The 19,028-nt window shown below is 37.6% G+C and overlaps 1 protein-coding gene across 1 annotated transcript; it reads right to left on the bottom strand.

Annotated features, from left to right (window-relative positions):
• Positions 1–10,136: 10,136 nt before the first annotated feature.
• DTWD1 (DTW domain containing 1) lies at positions 10,137–17,210 on the bottom strand (the record flags this gene model as incomplete). Its single annotated transcript, XM_082290891.1, has 4 exons — positions 10,137–10,869; positions 14,673–14,946; positions 15,796–15,939; positions 16,935–17,210. The coding sequence occupies 4 exons, from the start codon at positions 17,208–17,210 to the stop codon at positions 10,640–10,642; spliced, it is 924 nt and encodes a 307-aa protein (XP_082147017.1). The 3' UTR covers positions 10,137–10,639.
• Between the last annotated feature and the right edge of the window lie 1,818 nt (positions 17,211–19,028).

The following is a 19,028-nucleotide window of genomic DNA, read 5'->3' as shown; positions in this document are numbered from 1 at the left end:
TGTCTTGATTGGTTCCTCTGGATGGAGCTATCCTGTCATGCATTGTGTGTGTGGTAAGGAAATTCCACTAGTTCGTTCTGTGTGAAAAAAGACAAAGGCATTTACTTTGGAAACTTTTACAAATAAGATGTTGCAGGAGATTGGATGACTGGACTGGCTCCCTGACAGAATTTTGCTCGTATTGGTAGTATAAAAAATGAAAAATTATGACAACTGGATATAGATGTCTGGTGGGTTTTCTAGAATTAAAATTTGGCAAACAAACTCCTAAAATGCCAGTGACAGCAAAGAAATCAAAGTATGTCTGGGTTGCATGATGTGTAACACTATAGAGATAGCCAGCCAACTGAAGGATTGCAAGCAATATATATGTGCTAGGAGAGCTCTTCCTCATTTTTACCCTGCTTTTTAGTAGCTCCTTTACCCATAGCTCAAGCACTTCCATGTGGCACTTCATGGAACAGTGTGAATGTGCCATCAGTTCAGTTCTGGCTGGCCACTCACTGGGTCATGACTGGCACTCACATATTGGCATGGAGTACAAACCAGTGGCCTTGAGACAGTTGATTCCTTCTGATTGAAGTGGTGATCTTATGCCATAAGAGAACTTGCAGAGTTTTGCCCAAGTTCTAGCCCTGCTGTATGTAAACAGTTCCTAGTACACTAAATCTGGCAAGTGAACTTTAAAAACAACTAGAAAAACCAATAACAGCAATGTGATTTACTCGTGAAACCAGCCATGTAAGTTAATATTTTATAAAACACTGAATGGCCTTCACTGAAAGATCTCACCCTGCAATTGGCTTTGAGGAAATGCGAAATGTGCTGTTTCATAACATGCAAGATGGAAAATGTTATTTAAACAAAGAACATCTTTGTTTTGCTAGTGAAAAATGTTAAGGTAGTTTGAGGAGGAGAAGAGAAATTGTTTAAAAATGTCTGAAAAACAAAGTTTTCTCCAAAGTGTATCTGAAAATCTGTTTGAAATGTAATTTTTATGCCAAGTGGGATCCTGAAGCTTTCAAAAAAAAAAAAAAAAAGGAAAGGCAATGCAATATTGAACTGTTGAACCATTTCTGTATCAGCTTCACAGCTTGTTAAAGTAAACTTCAATGAGCTGAAGAATAATGCACTCTGACTTCCCAAACAAACTACATGGGAACTTACAGCAAATGAACAAATGAGCTATTTATTTTGGGATTCTTGCAATGGACTTGGGAACTGTTGCTTTGACCAATATGCTCATTTAATATATTCACATTTAGGCCTGATCTTTGCCAATGTCACTTTTGGGTGGATATGGCACAGCATCTGCAGCAGGAAAGAAACCTGTGGAATCTGTTGGATCTTGCAGTGAAGCTGGATTAGACCAAGCTATTGATGTGATAAAGGAGTCTGATTCTGGCATTACCCTGGGTGAGAATTCAGGTATTTGCTGTTCAAATTACTCAACAGTAGGCTTTCCAAGCTACTTCATGTCTTGAGTTACACTGAATATTTCACTGTTCACTTTACATTAATCATGTCAAAATCTTGTTTCTGCTTCCTTTGAATCTATCCAATTCGCACTTGTAATCCAAATACTAAAACTGTCAAATACCTCTTCTCTCCTTATATGCCATCTGTATCTCATCTGATGTTGGCAGTCATTCCTTTCTTGGTTTTGCCCATAAATACAGACCTTTACAACCATTAGTCAGCTTCAGAGCATACACTTGGTAATGCTCATTCTTCTGTAATGATACAGCATAAGGCAAAAGGGTTAATCAAGGCCCTGAGACTAATTTCATCAGGTTTACACAATTTGTCATACCCTGAAATTTTGAGGTTTTGTAATTGATGAATATTCCACCTCCAGTGTAAGTCAGTCCTGTCCTTTATGATTAGACCTTGATGAATAATGAATCACTTGGTATCTGTGAAGTCTTCTGGGAGTCTTCCTCATCTTAAAAAATAATGAAGGCCTTCAGTGCAGGATGGGGGATAGTGGAAACACAAAGAATTGGCCAAAACCTAAATGGTTTTGGTTTTTTACCCTTTGAATAGTACTGGTTTATAGCAAAGAAATGTGAGATGAAGTCACTGAAGTTACTTCACTGGGCCTCCCTCACTGTGTTAATTCTCATTAAAAAAAAAAACAAAAAAAAAAAACAAACCCAAACTTGCTTTTCCTAAAACTGGGTAACCCAGCACTGCCAAGATTTATGCAGGGTAATCAGTTATTCAGTCTGAGATTTCTCTAAGAATGGCAAGCTTTGGCCAACATTCATTTTCATTTGCAACAATAACAAAAAAGTCTGTGTCATGATATTTCAGGACAGTTTAATTTCTGTAGGATAAATATACATGGAAAATATTAATGGAAATCAGGAAACATTCAGTTTTCACACATCCCATCTACAGCACAGTATAAGCCACTAAACTGAAATGTGCCAGCTAATCATTCCTCTTTCATTACAAAAAATTGCAAATGCCTATGAAGGCATGTGAACAGAAGACAGTGGTTCCAAATACGTAGCAGAAAATTCTTAAATAGAATAGTTTTTGTGCACTGGATTGCCTGAAGCAATTGAGCACTTGCTATGCAGGTAGCTGGTATGTTCTGCCCCTCTGCTGAAACCTGAGGGGAAGCCTGGGTCTTCTGTGCCCTAAGTTACAGGCATTGGAAGTGCTGTACATCCCTACAGCTGTAATCAAGCTGACTTCTCCAGCTGACCCAAGAATACAGTTGGCTTCTTTCAGAGGCAGCTGCATGCAGCCCGTAGCCAAATGAATGGGTCATCATGATGAGGGGCCTCTGAGAGGAGAGGGAGATGGAAAAAGGAGGAGAATTGCCAAACTGCCTCCCCCAGCAAAGCAGGCTGCTGTAGAAAGTAATGTTAAGTGCAATTCATTTGGTATAGTCACATTAAAAAAATCCAACAGAAAACACTCAAAGTCCTAGAAATTTGTTTTTAGTCAAGATGTTGATATACTCTTACCCTGAAGATTAAAGAAATTATTTTTTAAAGGGTCAGAGGCTTTACTTGTAATGAAATAGCAAATTCCAAGTAGAATGCTGCATTGTTAAAAATATAGACATTAAAAAATCAGTGTTTAGTGTTAATGATCTTTGGTTTTAATTTTCACTCACTTAATGGTGTCTTTTGGATTTTTTTTGGTATAAGTCCTAAATTTGTAAGGATGGCGAGTCTTCTCTTATATATTCCACACTGAATAAGTAAGGAAGGCTATAACAGCTGTGACAATTTCTCTGGAGATGCATATGAGCTGTAGCACTAGGAAGGAAGGCAAAGATGGCTCTGTCCTGCCTCTGCCTTTCAATTCCTTCTGAGGCTGCCAACTCTTTAACTAGAGACTCTGTTGGTCACTGACAGGTGGCAATCTGCTAATTTCAACAGCACCTTTTCAGATCTTTGTATCACCTTGCACTGACCATATTTCCTTCACAGAAGAATTCTTCACTGCTTTATCTGGCTTAGAGCTGCTTTGCATTTCTGGACCCAGCTTTAATGGATGGGAGTCAAACTAGATGATTTTGTTCTACGCAACTATGCAGGTGATAGCTCATAAAGGAAGATTTACAAGCTTAGTACCATGAGATCTTGAATTTACTGCTTCTAGAAGACTCTGTGTCAAACGTTTTCAGCTGCCTATAAACTCAGATTGGAAAAACAAGATATGTATCTGTGTTTCATAAACATCTGAGACAGGTGTAGCTTCATTGCTGTCAGTGAGGATAATCTGCATGCATTGATGTATCTGATGCTGTACTTTTGACATTACATTTGCATGCATTTTAGGAACTTGGAAACAGCAGGGAAATCAGACATTTCTGTATTAGACTGCTTTTATTCCCTTCTATGCTCAAAGTAGACCTGTGGTTGCCCTAGACCTGGATGTTGTTCTCCATGTAACAGTACACTAAATTCCTTTGGCTCATGCACCTCAGTCACTTGGAGGGCTGTTGCAGAAGATAGAAAATGGTACAGACAAAAATCCTTCTCTGGTTGCCAGGCTCCTGGAAGGCATAGCCAGCCCTGTGGTTAGAAAGGTCAAGAGAAATGGAAGCTTTAACGTGGTGCTGATTTTAATACAGACTCTAGGAGACTGAACAGATGTACAGACCATTAAGCCTGACTTTACTGGAAAAACTGTGAACAACTTAAAAAATAAATTGTTAGGCACATGGGTGAGTACATTGGGCACAGGGATTAATGCTGCTTATGCAGATGTTGTATTTCACAAACCTGTTAAGAGCTCCTTGCAGGATTCAGTAAGCATGAGGAGGATAAGGGAAATCTACTTGATACTGCTGGTGCTAAAACTCTAAACAAACCCTGTATTTTTATCAATAGAGTTACTCTAGAAATATACCATTCATGACCACCATGGCCAGAGGTTTTAGGAATTAAAAGCAATTTCTAGAGCTGTGTTCCACTATCAAGTGGTGGAATCTCTTGAATTACTAAAATGCTAATTCCTGGTGCTACAATGGGTAGGGTGTAAATGGAGCACTTCTTGCATGCAGAGCCATGGAACTGAGGATCTGAACAGAACAGAGATTGGAGGTTTGGCCTGTGAGCGAGCAGTGTGGAAATACTTTATGTGGCATAACATAATGCACGTCATCTTCAGATTCCACACATGTGCTCTATTTAGTGACCTCAGCAGGGCCTTGCATAACACTGCCTCTCAAGACTAAGGAGTATTTATTTTTATGATATCTTGCATAGAGAATGCATGAAATTTTTTTAATAGTTTTCATTAGCACATGGAACTGCCAAGATTGGATTCTAGGTTTGAACATGAACAGATGGATTTAATTTTTTCATTCAGATGAAACAACAAACTGTCATCATTTATTGTATGCTTGATTAATGTGCTTTGGTGTTGTCTTGATAACTTGAAGCAGTGGCTTCTCCTAATAACACATTTTGTAATATATTTCCTTTTTGTCTGAGATACAGACTTGGCTCTGGTCAGTGGTGCAAATGACACAGTAAACTCAGCAGCACAGGAAGATCCCAATTCTGTTATCAGTAGCATGCCAACACTGGAACTCTGGAAAACAAAACAAGGTGCTAAAAAGACAGTGACAGGGTTTAGTATAGTGTTAGTTATGGTATATTAACTTCTCACAAGAAAAGTGCCAACATATAGAAATATAAACAAGAAATGCCTTTTCTAAATCAATGCCTCAAAGATAAATGCTTAGGCATATGTTTAGCTGAAAATGACCACTGCCCATATAGAGTGGGCAGAACTTTGCAGAGGCCCAGAAAAACAAATCCTGCCATTGCCATCAGACCATCCATATGTTGGAACAGCTGAAGCATTTCATGTTACCTTTAATCTACTTTGTTAGTTTTCATGGACTTCAAAAAATTCAAGAACTTTTTTTTGTTTGTTTCTTACTCCATTCTTTTTTCAATGAATTCTCCTTTTAAAATGAGCAAAATCACCTCAGCCATGCCTACCTTAGAGAGCATTCTGCATTTGAGACTCTGGCACTATAATTTTGTTGGCAAATTTCCTGGCAGCTGCTTCAGGCATGGATTTTAAACCAGTTTCCCTGATAAAGTAAGCCATATTCAAGGAAAAGAGGAAGCTTTTGGTGATGTAAAGGTTTCTATGTTCTATTTTTTGGCCAACACAGTCATGATAGAATAGAATACAAGCACTTTTGTATTCTTAACCAACACAGGTATGCAGATCAATGCCAATATTGTAACCACACTCAGACACGTGTGAGGTTAAAAAAGGAAGTAACATGATCCAACTGCTTCAAGTAGACTGAGGTGCCTTACATGATGTTTCTGACAATTGAAGCTGTATCAAGTTGCTTCCTTGTCTCCTGTAAATATGGAGGAAAAAAAAAAAAGAGAGACTGTAGCATTGATTCTGACCAAAGGAAACCTGTGAACAGAAAAACTATACTGCATGTTTCAGCTGCACAAACACATCACTAGGAAATGCAGTTTCAGGTCAGCTGAAATTCATGCTGCATTTGGCAAACAATTCAGTCGAGAAACTGAAACCTCAAAAATAATTTTTGAAAGAAATATTATGATGTTCTTGAAATACAGAATTTTGCTAGAACCCAAAGTACTGTTCTTCTGTAGAAAAGAAAAAAGGATGCTTTTTAAAATTTAAAAGAATATGATTCTCTTCAGTTCATTAATATCCATCTCCAAAGCAAATAATTTCATAAATTATACTAAAGCTTTTAGATTTCATGCCAGTTCAACTGGCGTATGGGCCCAGCTTTATATTATAAGCACTTTTATTCAGAGGCAGAAATTAACTTTACAGGTAAAGGAAGCACAGTGCACAGGATCAGAGGTAGAGCAGGACTCAGTCTGGGGTATGTTGGTGTAGCACATTCTCTTCTGTGGTATATTTCTAAACATCCTATTGCAACACCAGTGGTCTGAGAAGTCAGCAGTAAAATCATGTGGCAACTGCACCAGCATTGCTAAAGTTAGACAAAAATTTCCACTTTCCATGAGGTGAAAATACAGTCTGCTGTCTGTTTTGCATTAGGGAACGAGTTCCCACCTCTTGCTCTGGAACTTCAGAAATATTTGACTTTATTTCTGGCAGATGGGGTGAAGAAATCACACCACTGAGTGGTTTTACTTTAATGTGATACACTACTTTCAAAATTTGACAGCATCTCATTTCTCTTCAGAATCCATAAAATGACAGCTATGTGTTATGTCTCCCAACAAGTGAACAGGAAGAATGGGGTGGATTTTTCATATAAACACTTCCTTTAAATGTTGGTATTACTAATTTTCACCAGTTAATAGTCTTAATGACGGCATTGGAGTTATACTAAATGGTGTCCCTCAAGACAAGGAATAACAGTTTAGGAACTATGTTGAATCCTTCAGTACCTTAGTAGGTGACCTCATATTCTGGTATCAATAGATCAGGGGTTTAACTGCCACGTATTTTGATCTTAGTGGGAAAGCTTTCCTGTTGTAATTGTGCTGCAATCACCATTAACTTCTGTGCCCCAGAATACTCTGAGACCCAAGTTAATGGTACGTGGGAGTGTATTAACTGCATTATAGCAAATGATGGGAAATTAATAGAAAGTTTCCCTCCCTCCTCCTTCTTTTGTCACTTTCAAAGGTAGGGATAGGTAGCATGGACTTTTGTATCACATTACATTTTATACAAGTGTGCTGTAACCATCATTTACGTAGACTGACTTTTAAAGCATTCAGGCAAAGTACTGGAACACAAAGTGCAAGGGAAAGGTAAGAACAGATCCTTATATTGCTCTGCAGTTGGGCCTGAAGATGTGGAAAACCAGATGGACTCAAAATGGCAAGAAGCAGTAGCAAAGGATTTAAATCAGGTAAGATTACAAGTGCTTTGGGAGGTTGTGCTGTAGATTCCAAGTTGGCACCTCTTTTCAATCTCAATGTATCTTTACTCCATGCACTGACATGACCCTTTATTCAACCTCGGCTTGGATGACATTTCTGCTACCTTCCAGGAAAGGAATTGTTTTTTGCAGCAGCTCCCTCTCTTATTCATTTTGAGAAAAGGATTAAATACTCCCTCTGACCAAACTTACAGGCATGCTAAAGTGAAGCCACTTCATGCTCCTGGCCAAACAAAGAACAAAAATACCCACAATAAGCAAAAGCAGATGGCTTCAGTGGCAGGAAATGAATGAGCCAGACTGCAGGTAAAATGGTTCTCTGCACACATCGCAGAGGTTTGCACTGACAGGTTCTTTGTTATCTGGGGCCTCCCCACAGGAGGCCAGATGTCTTCTGTTGTGAGAGGAGATAGAGATGCTCTTCCTTTTCCTCCCCCTTTAACTTATGGCTGTTTAAGTTACTGCTAATGGAAGCAGAAGCCTGTTTTTCCCTCTTGGTCTCTGATGTTTTTGGAAAGAGAAGAGATAGTGAAGGGGTACTGTGATATGAAAGAAAAGGCCCAGAACTGGCCTTTACCTCCCCATGACCCTCATTTTAAAGAACAGGGAGGTCAGTGCTGCTAATTGCACTTGAAAGGATTAACCACTTGATCGCTTTCATTTAGTGGAACAAAATTTTTCTTTAGTCTCAAAGCTGGGAAAATGTATCAGTGGTACTGAGGTGCTTTCGGGGTGAGATGGATGACTTGGTTTGTCTTCTTATACCAACATCAAAATTAAATAGAAGATGTAAATATGTTTATACATATGAGAGAACGGGCAACTACATCTGCAGCTCAGACAGGACAGATTTGCAGCAGAAGTGACAATAACCTCCTTCCTGCCCCCACGAAAGGTTATCAGAGGAATACCAGCAAACCATAACGAATTACAGATATTAGGTGTGCCTCTGTCCCTTGGTATAGCAAATGACTCTTGCATTACACTGAGGTTGCACTGGAAGAAAAAGAATCTGAACCAAATTCCTGTACACAATGTGCCAGATTTAAAATCCTTTCTGTACATTAATTTAATCTGAGAGTTAAAACTAATTTTCTTCTGGAATAGAATCTTAATTCCCGTTGCTCAAATAAAGTGAGGTACACAAAACTTAAATTTGGAAACAATTTTTCACCTTACGAAACTATTTTCCAAAAGTAACAAAGAACAGCTTATACAAGCTTTTATCTGACCTCTGCTTCTTAAATAAAAAACATGTTTTCAGGGAAATGTGTCTTGGAAGTAACTCCCCCTCTCCCCCCAGATTTTTCTCTCTGGTTCTTGTAAAACATTAGGTCAGTGGGTTCATTTTATTTTTGTTTGTTTAAAGTGGGTGAAAGTTTCCTTCTCGAGCTATTATACTTTTGTGATTTAAAAAAAAAAAACATTACAACAATCTTTGTTTAAGAAATGCAGGAACAGATGGAAATGTCAAAAGACTACCAAAATTCATACCAAAGGAAATAACATTAATCATTTTAAAAAGCCAAAATAACCTCTCAATAGCACTAAGAACCAAATGAGTAGGCAGTGTTGTTTCAATAGCACTGAGACATGACTGCTGATTTTTCTCATTGCCTGGCACATGAACTCAGTATATAGGTAGATATAATAATTATCTTTCTCATTCTGACTTTGAGCTTCTGTTTGCTGTGGTGCTGTTATAGTTTCATGCACATTTCACATTCACTCATGTAACATAATCAGCATTTAATTCTGCTAATGGGGAAATATGTTTTTGTTGTCCACTGAAGTGCATTTTTATATGCACTTGTGCACATAAGGATCCAAATCTGAAGTACGATGTAAGAGAGTGTATTTGTATCTAGTGTTTGAAGCAATATTAAGATTTCAGTATCCTAAAGCATTAAAAATCCAGTACAAACCAGCTGGTATGGATTGCTATGTGAGTGTAAAAAGATTTTATTGAAGTATTTTCCAAGACACTATTTACATGGTCACCAGAGTGTGTGAGTGCCCTCCTAGAAAGTCCGCAACAAGTGATAACAAAAATTGGATGTTTTGTTTAAAAATTATTGTAATTTTTCAGTCTGTCACTTTAACAAGATATATTTTGTCTTAAGTAACACATTTCTGAGAATATTCAGAAATATTTATGCATCTTGTATTGTACCTCTAATGAAATGTTTTTTCATGATATAAAATGTATTCATATAACTCTGTTTGTGAAGTTGTAGCTCAGGTCTGTTACCTCTGCCAGCACTGGCAAAACTACATTCACACGTGATGACTCTGCCAGCAGCACCACACCTCTGACAAAACTCTCATCAGCACAGACAGAGTCTTACTTACTCTGTTCCAATCTGCCCCATTACTGCAAAAGGAAAAACAGAGCAGATTCACACTGCCTAACTTAAGGAAGCCTTGTCAGAAATGTTGTGGTCAGAACAATCATCTTTTTTTTTTTTGGTGCCTAGTGACATTTGTTAGGTTAGTGCTCCCCCAAATAATGATATTATATAATAGTAATAAACACTTAACTGAATTGTTTGAAGAAGTCCAAGATTACCCAGTAAGTTGAGAATAACCCCAATATAACACGAATGTACATGAATGGTACTACAGAAATCATACACTGTATAACAGTGTTTAAAGAGACCACTTTTTTATTACTAGAAGAATTTTCCAGCATTCATCTTGCAAGTATGTAATTCATATTCACTTAATGTGCTCTTTCATTTTGTATTGCTGCCACTTGTCCCCACAACTGAACACCATCTGCCCATTTCAGTAAGCCTCTGATGCCATGAAGGTGGAATCAGTATTGCTGTGTAAACCACCAAGAAAACACCTGACATAAGTATTAGCAACAATACAAAGCTGCATGCTAATTCCTTCTTACAGTTAAACGAGATCACTTCTTATGGCAAGAGGGGTCAAGTCCTCCAGTCCCATGCCAGGAAATGTGCTCATCACAGTGAGCACATCAGCCCTGTAGGTGAAAGTACAGCAACATTTAGCAAAATGTAACTGTTTGCAAATAAGTAACTCTAATCAGACTGCTCATCTGAGCAGTTCTACAACCTCAAACATGCGGGACAAGATCTGCAGCTCACTTTTGGCAACACTGTTGCCATTATTTAGAGTACAATCTATTTCCAAAAAAAAAACCCCCAGTTATGTTTGTGCAGTTTATTATTACAAAAAAGACGTGTCATGCACCAGTAGACAGACACCTTACTCTTTTCCTGCACAACACTTGGCATCTTTAATCAATGTATGCATAAAGGAAAAGAAAAAAAGCAGATTATCATATTGTCCATTGTAGCTCTCTTTCAAAATCTCCTGATGATAGTCCACAAGGAAATAATAAATTGCTTCTATTGTGGAAAGGTATGTATCTGGCTTTCCCTTCTGATGACGCCAAAAGCAAGTTTTCCTTGTTTTCAACTCAATTTGCAGTAATCCTGTCAAGGAAAAAAGATGACATAGATTAGACAATGTGGTTTGGTGGCCAGAAAAGTCAAACAAGACTTTAGTTTTGTTTTCTGACTTTGCTGCTAGCCTGCTCAGTGTCTGCATGCAAATAATTTTTCTTCCTGTACCTCCATTTTTCATCTGTAAAAGCAAGGTAATTTTATCCTCCTTTGTGGACCACTTTGGAATTTGATGAACTGCTGTAAGTCCTAGGTTATAATCTTCATATTTGCAATTAATTACAGGTTATCCTTTCATTCAAACAGTCACACAGCCCTCAGTAAATTGCAGAGCTGCTTCCCATGGCAAGAGTGAAACCCACACCTACCAAGACTCATCAATGTTCATAAAATTATTATTTAATCTTTTGCAAAGTTAATATTTTTCATGTGTAAAACAGAATCCCTCAGACTGTTAGTGTTGCTGATGTGAGGACTATTTGCAAGAGCCAGGAACTTTTCATTTATGTTTGTTGAGTAACTGAAATCTCACTGAAATTACTCAGGAGTAAGTATGACAGCATCTCGTAATTAACTTTATTAGATACTAAAAGCATTCCCACTTAAGATGAAAGAGAATTTGGTGTCTGTATGGCACAAGAAAATCTTTAATCTACTTATAGTCTCTGTAACTATTCTATTATTCAGATGAATTTTAAACATGGATCTTGGTTTTTGTTTGCTAAGATGCACAAACTATTCAAAACTAAAGCTACCTGAATGTGTTACCACTTTGTAAACAGGATGGACAGTTGGGTCATGAAGAACAGGGTACACACCTGTCAACAAAATCAGGACCAGACTGTAAAGTCATCTTTTTCTGTCACAAATCATCTGTCTCATGGGATGATTTAGTACAGGTAATAGTACAAAAGCCAATATGGTCTAAGAATTGCTTGGAAGTTATGGACAGAGAAGTTTCAGTAAGGTCCAAATTCAGAAGTACAAACTGGGCTATAGCCCAGCACTTGTAATTCTATACTTCTAACCTACAAACTGTGTTTAATTCTTTTCAGTGTAATTGCAAGAGGGACTTAGTTGTTTGCTTTGCAGTTAGGAATGTATGATAGCTTGCACTGTAGAAGAAATCTCTATTACAGCATTTTAAAAAAACCACTGAACAACAGGAGTGTCTGTCCCTGAATTTAAATGTTATAATTGGCATTTCAGAAACAAAACCTCAACACAGCAGTCCAATTAATACCTCTAATAATCCCACACATATGAAACTTAAAATAGTAGTAGGAAACTGTATTAAGCTTGCTGCCCTCAAGAGTTTTCAACACTTGAATTCTTAGCCCTAACCAAAGTGAAAGCTTCCATCAAATCCAGCAGTGCTTCCACCCTAAAAGCAGTGAAGTAAATCTCAGGGATGATTCCTCCAGCATAAACTCCCACGTAGTTGTGGTCTGAATACAAACAAAAGTTCACTGAAGGCAAGACCATGGACACTACTGAGCTCACCATAAATGCAGGATCAGTTACTTTCAAACAAAAGATTTTAGGAGTTTTTCATTAAAAAATCCCAAAAAACCAGAGGGGGTTAAGGGTTAGAGTTTACTGAGCATGTTTCATGTGTACTGTATCTGTACACAGCCAAAGGCAATGTTTGCTTACGAATGTGCACCGTTCATATGAAACCTTACAATGCTAATCTATAAGCTAATAAAACATTGGGCTAATACAGAGCAGTTCAAACTTACAGGAAAATATACCAAAGTAATCTGTTTCTTTAACAACCATGGTGATACTGCAAATAAGCTCCATCACTCATGTGAGAAAGTCAGCATTAACATTAGATTCAACTGTTTGCTTTCTGATCTAGGGATCACTTTTAATGAAGTAATCAATCCTAGACATTACCAACTCTTATATATTTCCTGTCTTTAACTGATTTAGTTTTGTTTTCTAAAGATATATTATGCACTTTTCCAATATATAGAAGTAGTTTTTTGTCCAAGTTCTCTTAGCTGATTTTAAGATTCATGTACTCAATTGCTTTCTCTTGCAGTACTATTTGCTAGATTTACTGTCTATATAAATATAGGCTTACAAAACACAAGGCTTTTCTTTACATTTTCTTGGCTTCATTAATGTTTTCATCCAGTATTTCTTGTAACTTAATAAGTATGGCAATTACTTTTTATTTGGAATTATGAACACTCCTTTTTGAACTTTAGCATATGACGAATATTTTGTTGGGTGATGACTTCATTTGCAATTGAACTGAAAAATGAACACAGTTCTCTATTTCTCATGTATGTACAACATAAAAATTTCATCAGTTTATGCCTAAGGAAACTCTGCCCCATTCATCTTGGAAGTGAAAACTGCAATCTCTAAAAGGGGTATTAATGCAATTTATGTTCTTTATGTCAAGTACTAAGGAAAGCAATGCTTGCATGGGCTGTGCACACTGCTACACCCAATGTGTGGATGGGTAAAATTCTCCCCATACTAGAAACTGATTTGCATGACACTATGAAACCTTACAGCAATCCTGAAAGGTGCTCAGGGACCCAGAGGATTGGAAAACAACTGGAACTGAGATTTTCTAGAAAGGAGAGAGCACTCCACCAAATCAGCATTGTCATAGGGAAACTGGAAACCATTTAAGAGCTCCACAGTAACACCAATTAAGACTTTTTCATTAATATATGCATAGGCTTCCATGGAAATCTTCATTTCCCCTGGCTGCCTGTTACTTTCCTTGAATTCCTCCTCTTAAAATAAGTTTCAAATACTTTATATTAAACCTGCAACATGCAGGTACTCTAATCTTCACAGTAATACTTCAATGTAGTTGATAGAGTATGTTTTGTGTTACAATAAATACTTATAACAGAATTTTAATTAGCCAATGTATCATACTAACATGTGGGATTCTTTAATAAACTGACTAGACAGCAAGGCAACATTCAGCTTCCATGTAAGAAAGTCTGTGAAATTCCTTGTAGGATCCAGTGTGAAGCAGTAGTAGTGTGTATATATATATTTATAGCATATAAACTTGACAATGTGCCACCCAGCTAAGTGGACTTCTTGCACTAATGAAAGTATTTTCAAACTCCTATTAATCTCAAAAGAAATGGAATGCTATTGCTAAATTGTTTTGTCTTTTGTGGGTTTAATTAGAATGCTTAAATGTAAACTTCTTGTAAAGAACCTAAGACAAAAAATTTTTGCGGAATTCCCAGTTTCTGCTTTCAGAGTTGGAAGGGTGTGGAGGGCAAGCAGCCATTCCCTTTTTGTCTGGAGTAGTGAGATCATGGAAATATCCATGTACCAACTGCACAAGAAACAGAACCCAAGCCATGACAAACCTGTGCTGAAGCTCCTAAATCCCTCATTTACCTTCTTGGGGCCTGTCTGCCACCAATGTCTGCACAAATGGTCCCGTGGGTCTCTGAAAAAGCAGCCAGCCACCTGCAGTGGAAATCTTCCTGGCTTCCTTCAGAGGCCATTCAAACTACTGTTCTACTGTCTAACGTGACAGCTCCCATTCTCTGACATTGAGGAAATTTGCTCCAATAGAGAAGTGATGCAAATAAATGTAAATGCTCTCTTAATATTGGTATTATCTTTTTGCAAAACGAATTGTATGACATGAAAAGTAATGGAGTCTGTGGCTCAGGAAGTATTCTACAGCACTGGAACAGGCTGCTGAATCCTTCATGTACACTCAGATATAGGGGTACATATAAGCTTACACCATGCTCAGGTCTGTTACAGATACGTGTCCCTTAATCACTTCTGTAGCAATAACATCTCAATATCAACTTGTATTTTTTTACCTTGAAGTCGTTCATCAGTTATTATCTTGTTAGTTTGATTCCAGGTACTGTCAATAAATATTATTTTCTTCAGTCTAGTGCCTTCACTCCTGCTGCTTGAGACGCATTGATGTGGATTTTTTCCTTCTTCAGGTTCTATTTTTGCTTGTTTAAGAAGTGGCTCTCTGAAACAGTCATTATCAGTAGCACAGACACCTTTCTTAGTGTACTTTTGGAGATGGAAAGCAATATCTTTTACTGAAACTGAATTGGGCCCAGGAAATATAAGTGCTATCTGAATGAAGAAAACAAAGAATTTGAGCGTCAACAAAATCTAATAACACAACAGGAATTATTACATTAACAGAAATTTTCTATCCCTGTCTGTAAACATTTAAGTCAGGACAAGATGAAATAGTATATCTTAAAAATATTCCATTGTCTAATATAATGTTTAATCCATGTTAAAAAAACATGTTAAAATAATGAATCGAGGTCCTTAATAGAGATTTTTAATTAATGTTACTTCCATGCCTCTACTAACAACTCTAACACTTCTGTATAAAAAGATTTCTCAGCCAAGACAATGGTGTCAGCCCCAAGGAAGTTCAAATGTCACTTGTCATTGCAGTATATGGGGCAGGAAGGCCAAAAAGAATAGCTTGCCATTTAAATGAACATACACATCCAAGTTCATAGCTTACTATTTTTGTGCTCTATGCTATGACAGACAAGAGTTGTATTTTATTTGTTTTTCTCTGTCATAGTGAATGTTAAAAGTTTTAAGGAGGTTTAAATACTGCAGCTGCTAAATATGAGCACAACACTCAACTGCTGTTTAACTTGCTGCAAGGTGAATGCTTTCATTTATAGGCAAAATACTTCTTCAGGTACGCAGTGAATCCAACTCTCCATTATGTGAGGCAATGAACATAGGAAATTCAAGGTGGTTGAAGTGTGCTGCAGGCTTTCTCAGCTTTGGAGAAATGGTTACAGTCCAGAGCACTGTGTTTGCAGACCTGAGAGAGCACAGGATGGACTGCACTAAAGGAACAGTGCTTTCCTCCCAGCAGTGCAGTAGCACTGCAGGAGGAAGCTGCACCTCCCCAGCATAAAGCCTGGCTATCTCTGGAGAATCTCTTACTTCATGTCTCTTTTCCTCATATTCTGGGATGCAAGGATATTTGTAAATGGTCACATCGTCAGGTGCCAGGAGCTTAGCGTGCACAGCAGTGCTTTTGCCGTCAGTTTCATTTGGGTGTTTAATAATGTCAATCTTCAAAGGTAACTAGAGTAAAAAAAGAGAAAAGCAGTATTTATCATCATATATATGGACATTTGTACAAAAACTTACTCAAAATTTTGGAGAAATTCCTATGGGTGTGTAATTAAAACATCTGATAATTTTTGATAGGTTTAGAACTGAAGTAGAGAGAAGTTAAAAGAAGCACCTTCTATATTCAATTTATGTAAATACCTAAGTAAGCAATGAATTCACTTTGGAATGCTGCCAGCAGTAGTGTGGTAAAATATCCAGAAATAGAATCAATAAGGTAAGTTAGATGTGGTCTTAATTTGAGCAATATAATGGTTCTAAATATGAATACTTATCTCTATTAGGTGTTCACCCAATTGTGAAAATGGTTGTTCCAATGAAAATACACCTAAATTTACTAGGTAAAATTTCCAAAGTACGTCTAAACTACTTTTTATGCTTTCAAACTCCAGTGTCTTCAAAATGCATCTTAGATCCTAACTGATTTTGCAAAATGTCTCAGTCCTCTCTGATAGTTTCCCCAAGTATTTTAGCTGAAAGACATTACGCTATTTATATTTTAACAGTAGTTATCAGAATTATACAACCATGACATATAGGAATGTCTTTTAGCTCATTTTATGTAAATTCACCCTCGGTTATGGACAATTTTTTTATTCACAATATAATGTGTTTTGGCCAGAGTTATTAGAAACTGAAGAATGTGCAAGAGCACCATACAGAAACTTTCAACAGCTAAGTGAAAAGGCAGTTGCATGAGAAGCTGCGTGACTTCAGCCTATATTCTCATCTAGAAGATACATAAATGTTTATGTGAGGACTGGAACATTTTCAGTGTTTGTAAATGTAATTCCTCAAGTAAGACCAGTAATTTAATCTAACTTTATTCATACTTATAGCTATGTTCAAGATGAATCGCTGTAAATAGTGAGTCAGAAAAGAAATGGCTGCAGACAGACTATTCTCTGTCCACAGTAAATTATCAAAAATCTGTAAGAAATATTAACCTTCACAGTTGGAATTTCTTTGGTAGGGACAGTTTCAACAGGAACAAAGCACGTATAACAATAAAACATCCTTGAACTATTGCATCGGGGGCATTTTGATCTCCCGCTCTTTTTTGCCTTTTCCAGTACTTCCTGGGATGCTAACTGTAATTGTTGAAATGGGTTATCTTGCAATGATGATGGAGTCTGCAGTTCTAGGCTTTCCAAACACTCAGTATTTCTTTTTGGTCCTTGAGCATTGTCTTCATTTAGAAGTATAGATGAATTTAAAGACATGGTTAGCTGAAACAGACAATATCTTGTTAAATAAAAGTCCAATTACTATGAACTAATTTACTGGAAATTATTCTGTATTATCCCATTTAACAAAAAAATCTCATCAAAAAAGGTATTTCCAAGAACAGAAAGAATAATAAAATCATCTGATTCAAGCGATTTCAGGAGAGCATGAGATAAACAGTTGGTAAGAACCTGAGATCTGCATCCTCAATGCATACAGATGTACGTTCATTATCCCACTCACTTAACTCCTGCAGAAGTCTATTATTTCTGTTGTTGAGATCTGTGCCTAGAAATTTATGAAAACACTGGTAAGCAGTGTTTACCTGGATGAGCAATCCCATCAGACTTTAGCAAGACTACTGACAAAGAATTCTATGCCTACAGGATAGAAATCCATAAGAGAAAAATTAATTATACAAATTTAGATCTCCATCCTGAAACTTGTGTGTGGGCCAACCAAATAACCTGAATGAAATCCCTTTTAGATAGAACATTGTGAAATAGAAGAAATTTCCCAGAAGAAGAACTTCAGGCTGAAAAATAACAGCTAGAAGAGGGCTTTGGTGCCCCATGTACCAGGGAGTAAGCGGTGACCCAGTCTAGACTTCTGTAAGTTTCTGTTTATTTAGCACATTGATGTATTTTTTTCAGGCTTTCTTCAGGACAGCTGTCGTCTCACCCTCTGCAGCTGGCACAGAATTTTCACCATGTACTGTGAGCAATGCGTTAGAAACATGACCGTGTGCCCACCCCAGGGCAGACAGAATTAGTGCTGCTGTGCTGTCACAGTCCCTTCTGACTGATCACTTGGGGTGCTCTCTCATCGTCAAAGCAGCCCCCAGTCAGGAGCCTGCACAGCCTGCAGTAGTTATAAACTGCCTTTTGCACTTTGTGCTGCATCACTTGCAATGAAAGAAGTTATTCTCAGTATTTACTTTCAGCTAATTTAGGTTTACTTTTTCACGTCAAGGATCACACTTATGAAATGATGCAGCAAAGTCATGTTTAACAAAAACAAACAAACAATAAGTCCTGAAGTGTAATCCAAAATTGTTTAAATAAAATCGAGTGTAATAGAATTCAAAAAACTCAGCTAACTTTCCAACAGAAAATTAAAATCAGTCCCAGAAAAAATGGTTATTTTCTGGTAAAATTAAATACTCATGCCTGCCATGATACATCCCCCTCTGCCAGGGCCTAACTTTTGAAAGGTCAGGGAAGTCCACTCAAATAAACACAAAATCTAATATGCATACGAATTTTCTAGTGCAATTTGCTTTCAAGTTCCTCTGAGATAAAGCAAATATACTTTACATCTCAGAGTAACCTGTGCTATTATTAAGTTTCCTCAAGAAGCAGAGGGTGAGAGGCCCTGGAATTGGACATGCATTCCCAGCCTGCAAGCTGATTCTTTTCAGTGTAATGTCTTGCACTCTGTGGCGCTCAGCGGTGACACCCTGAAGCACTTTTGTTATTGACACTGACAAGGGATATGCTGTGACCTCAAAATAATAGCTGTGCCCGGCTGTAGAAGTACATGCACAGTACAGTACTCTCAGAAAATAACAGACTACAGTTCACGCAAATTCTAAGACCCATATGTCACTTCAGACACATATTTTTAAGACTAACTAATAACTCCATCTGCACCTCATCTACAAGCCCCGGTAAATCACTGCCGGTGGAGGGTACCCTCCACACTCCAGCTGCAGTTCTGGGACAACTCAGAACGTCGGCCGGGACATCTCGGGGGGATGTATGAAGCTCACGGGGTGCTCTAGGCTCCCTCCTGCCGCTGCTCGCTGCTGTCAG

This window comes from Coloeus monedula (assembly GCF_965178545.1).
Source record: "Coloeus monedula genome assembly, chromosome: 14".
In the NCBI taxonomy this organism is placed as follows: Eukaryota; Metazoa; Chordata; class Aves; order Passeriformes; family Corvidae; genus Coloeus; species Coloeus monedula.
Note: the sequence above shows the minus strand (reverse complement) of the source record. Positions and strands in the feature narration are given on the sequence as shown.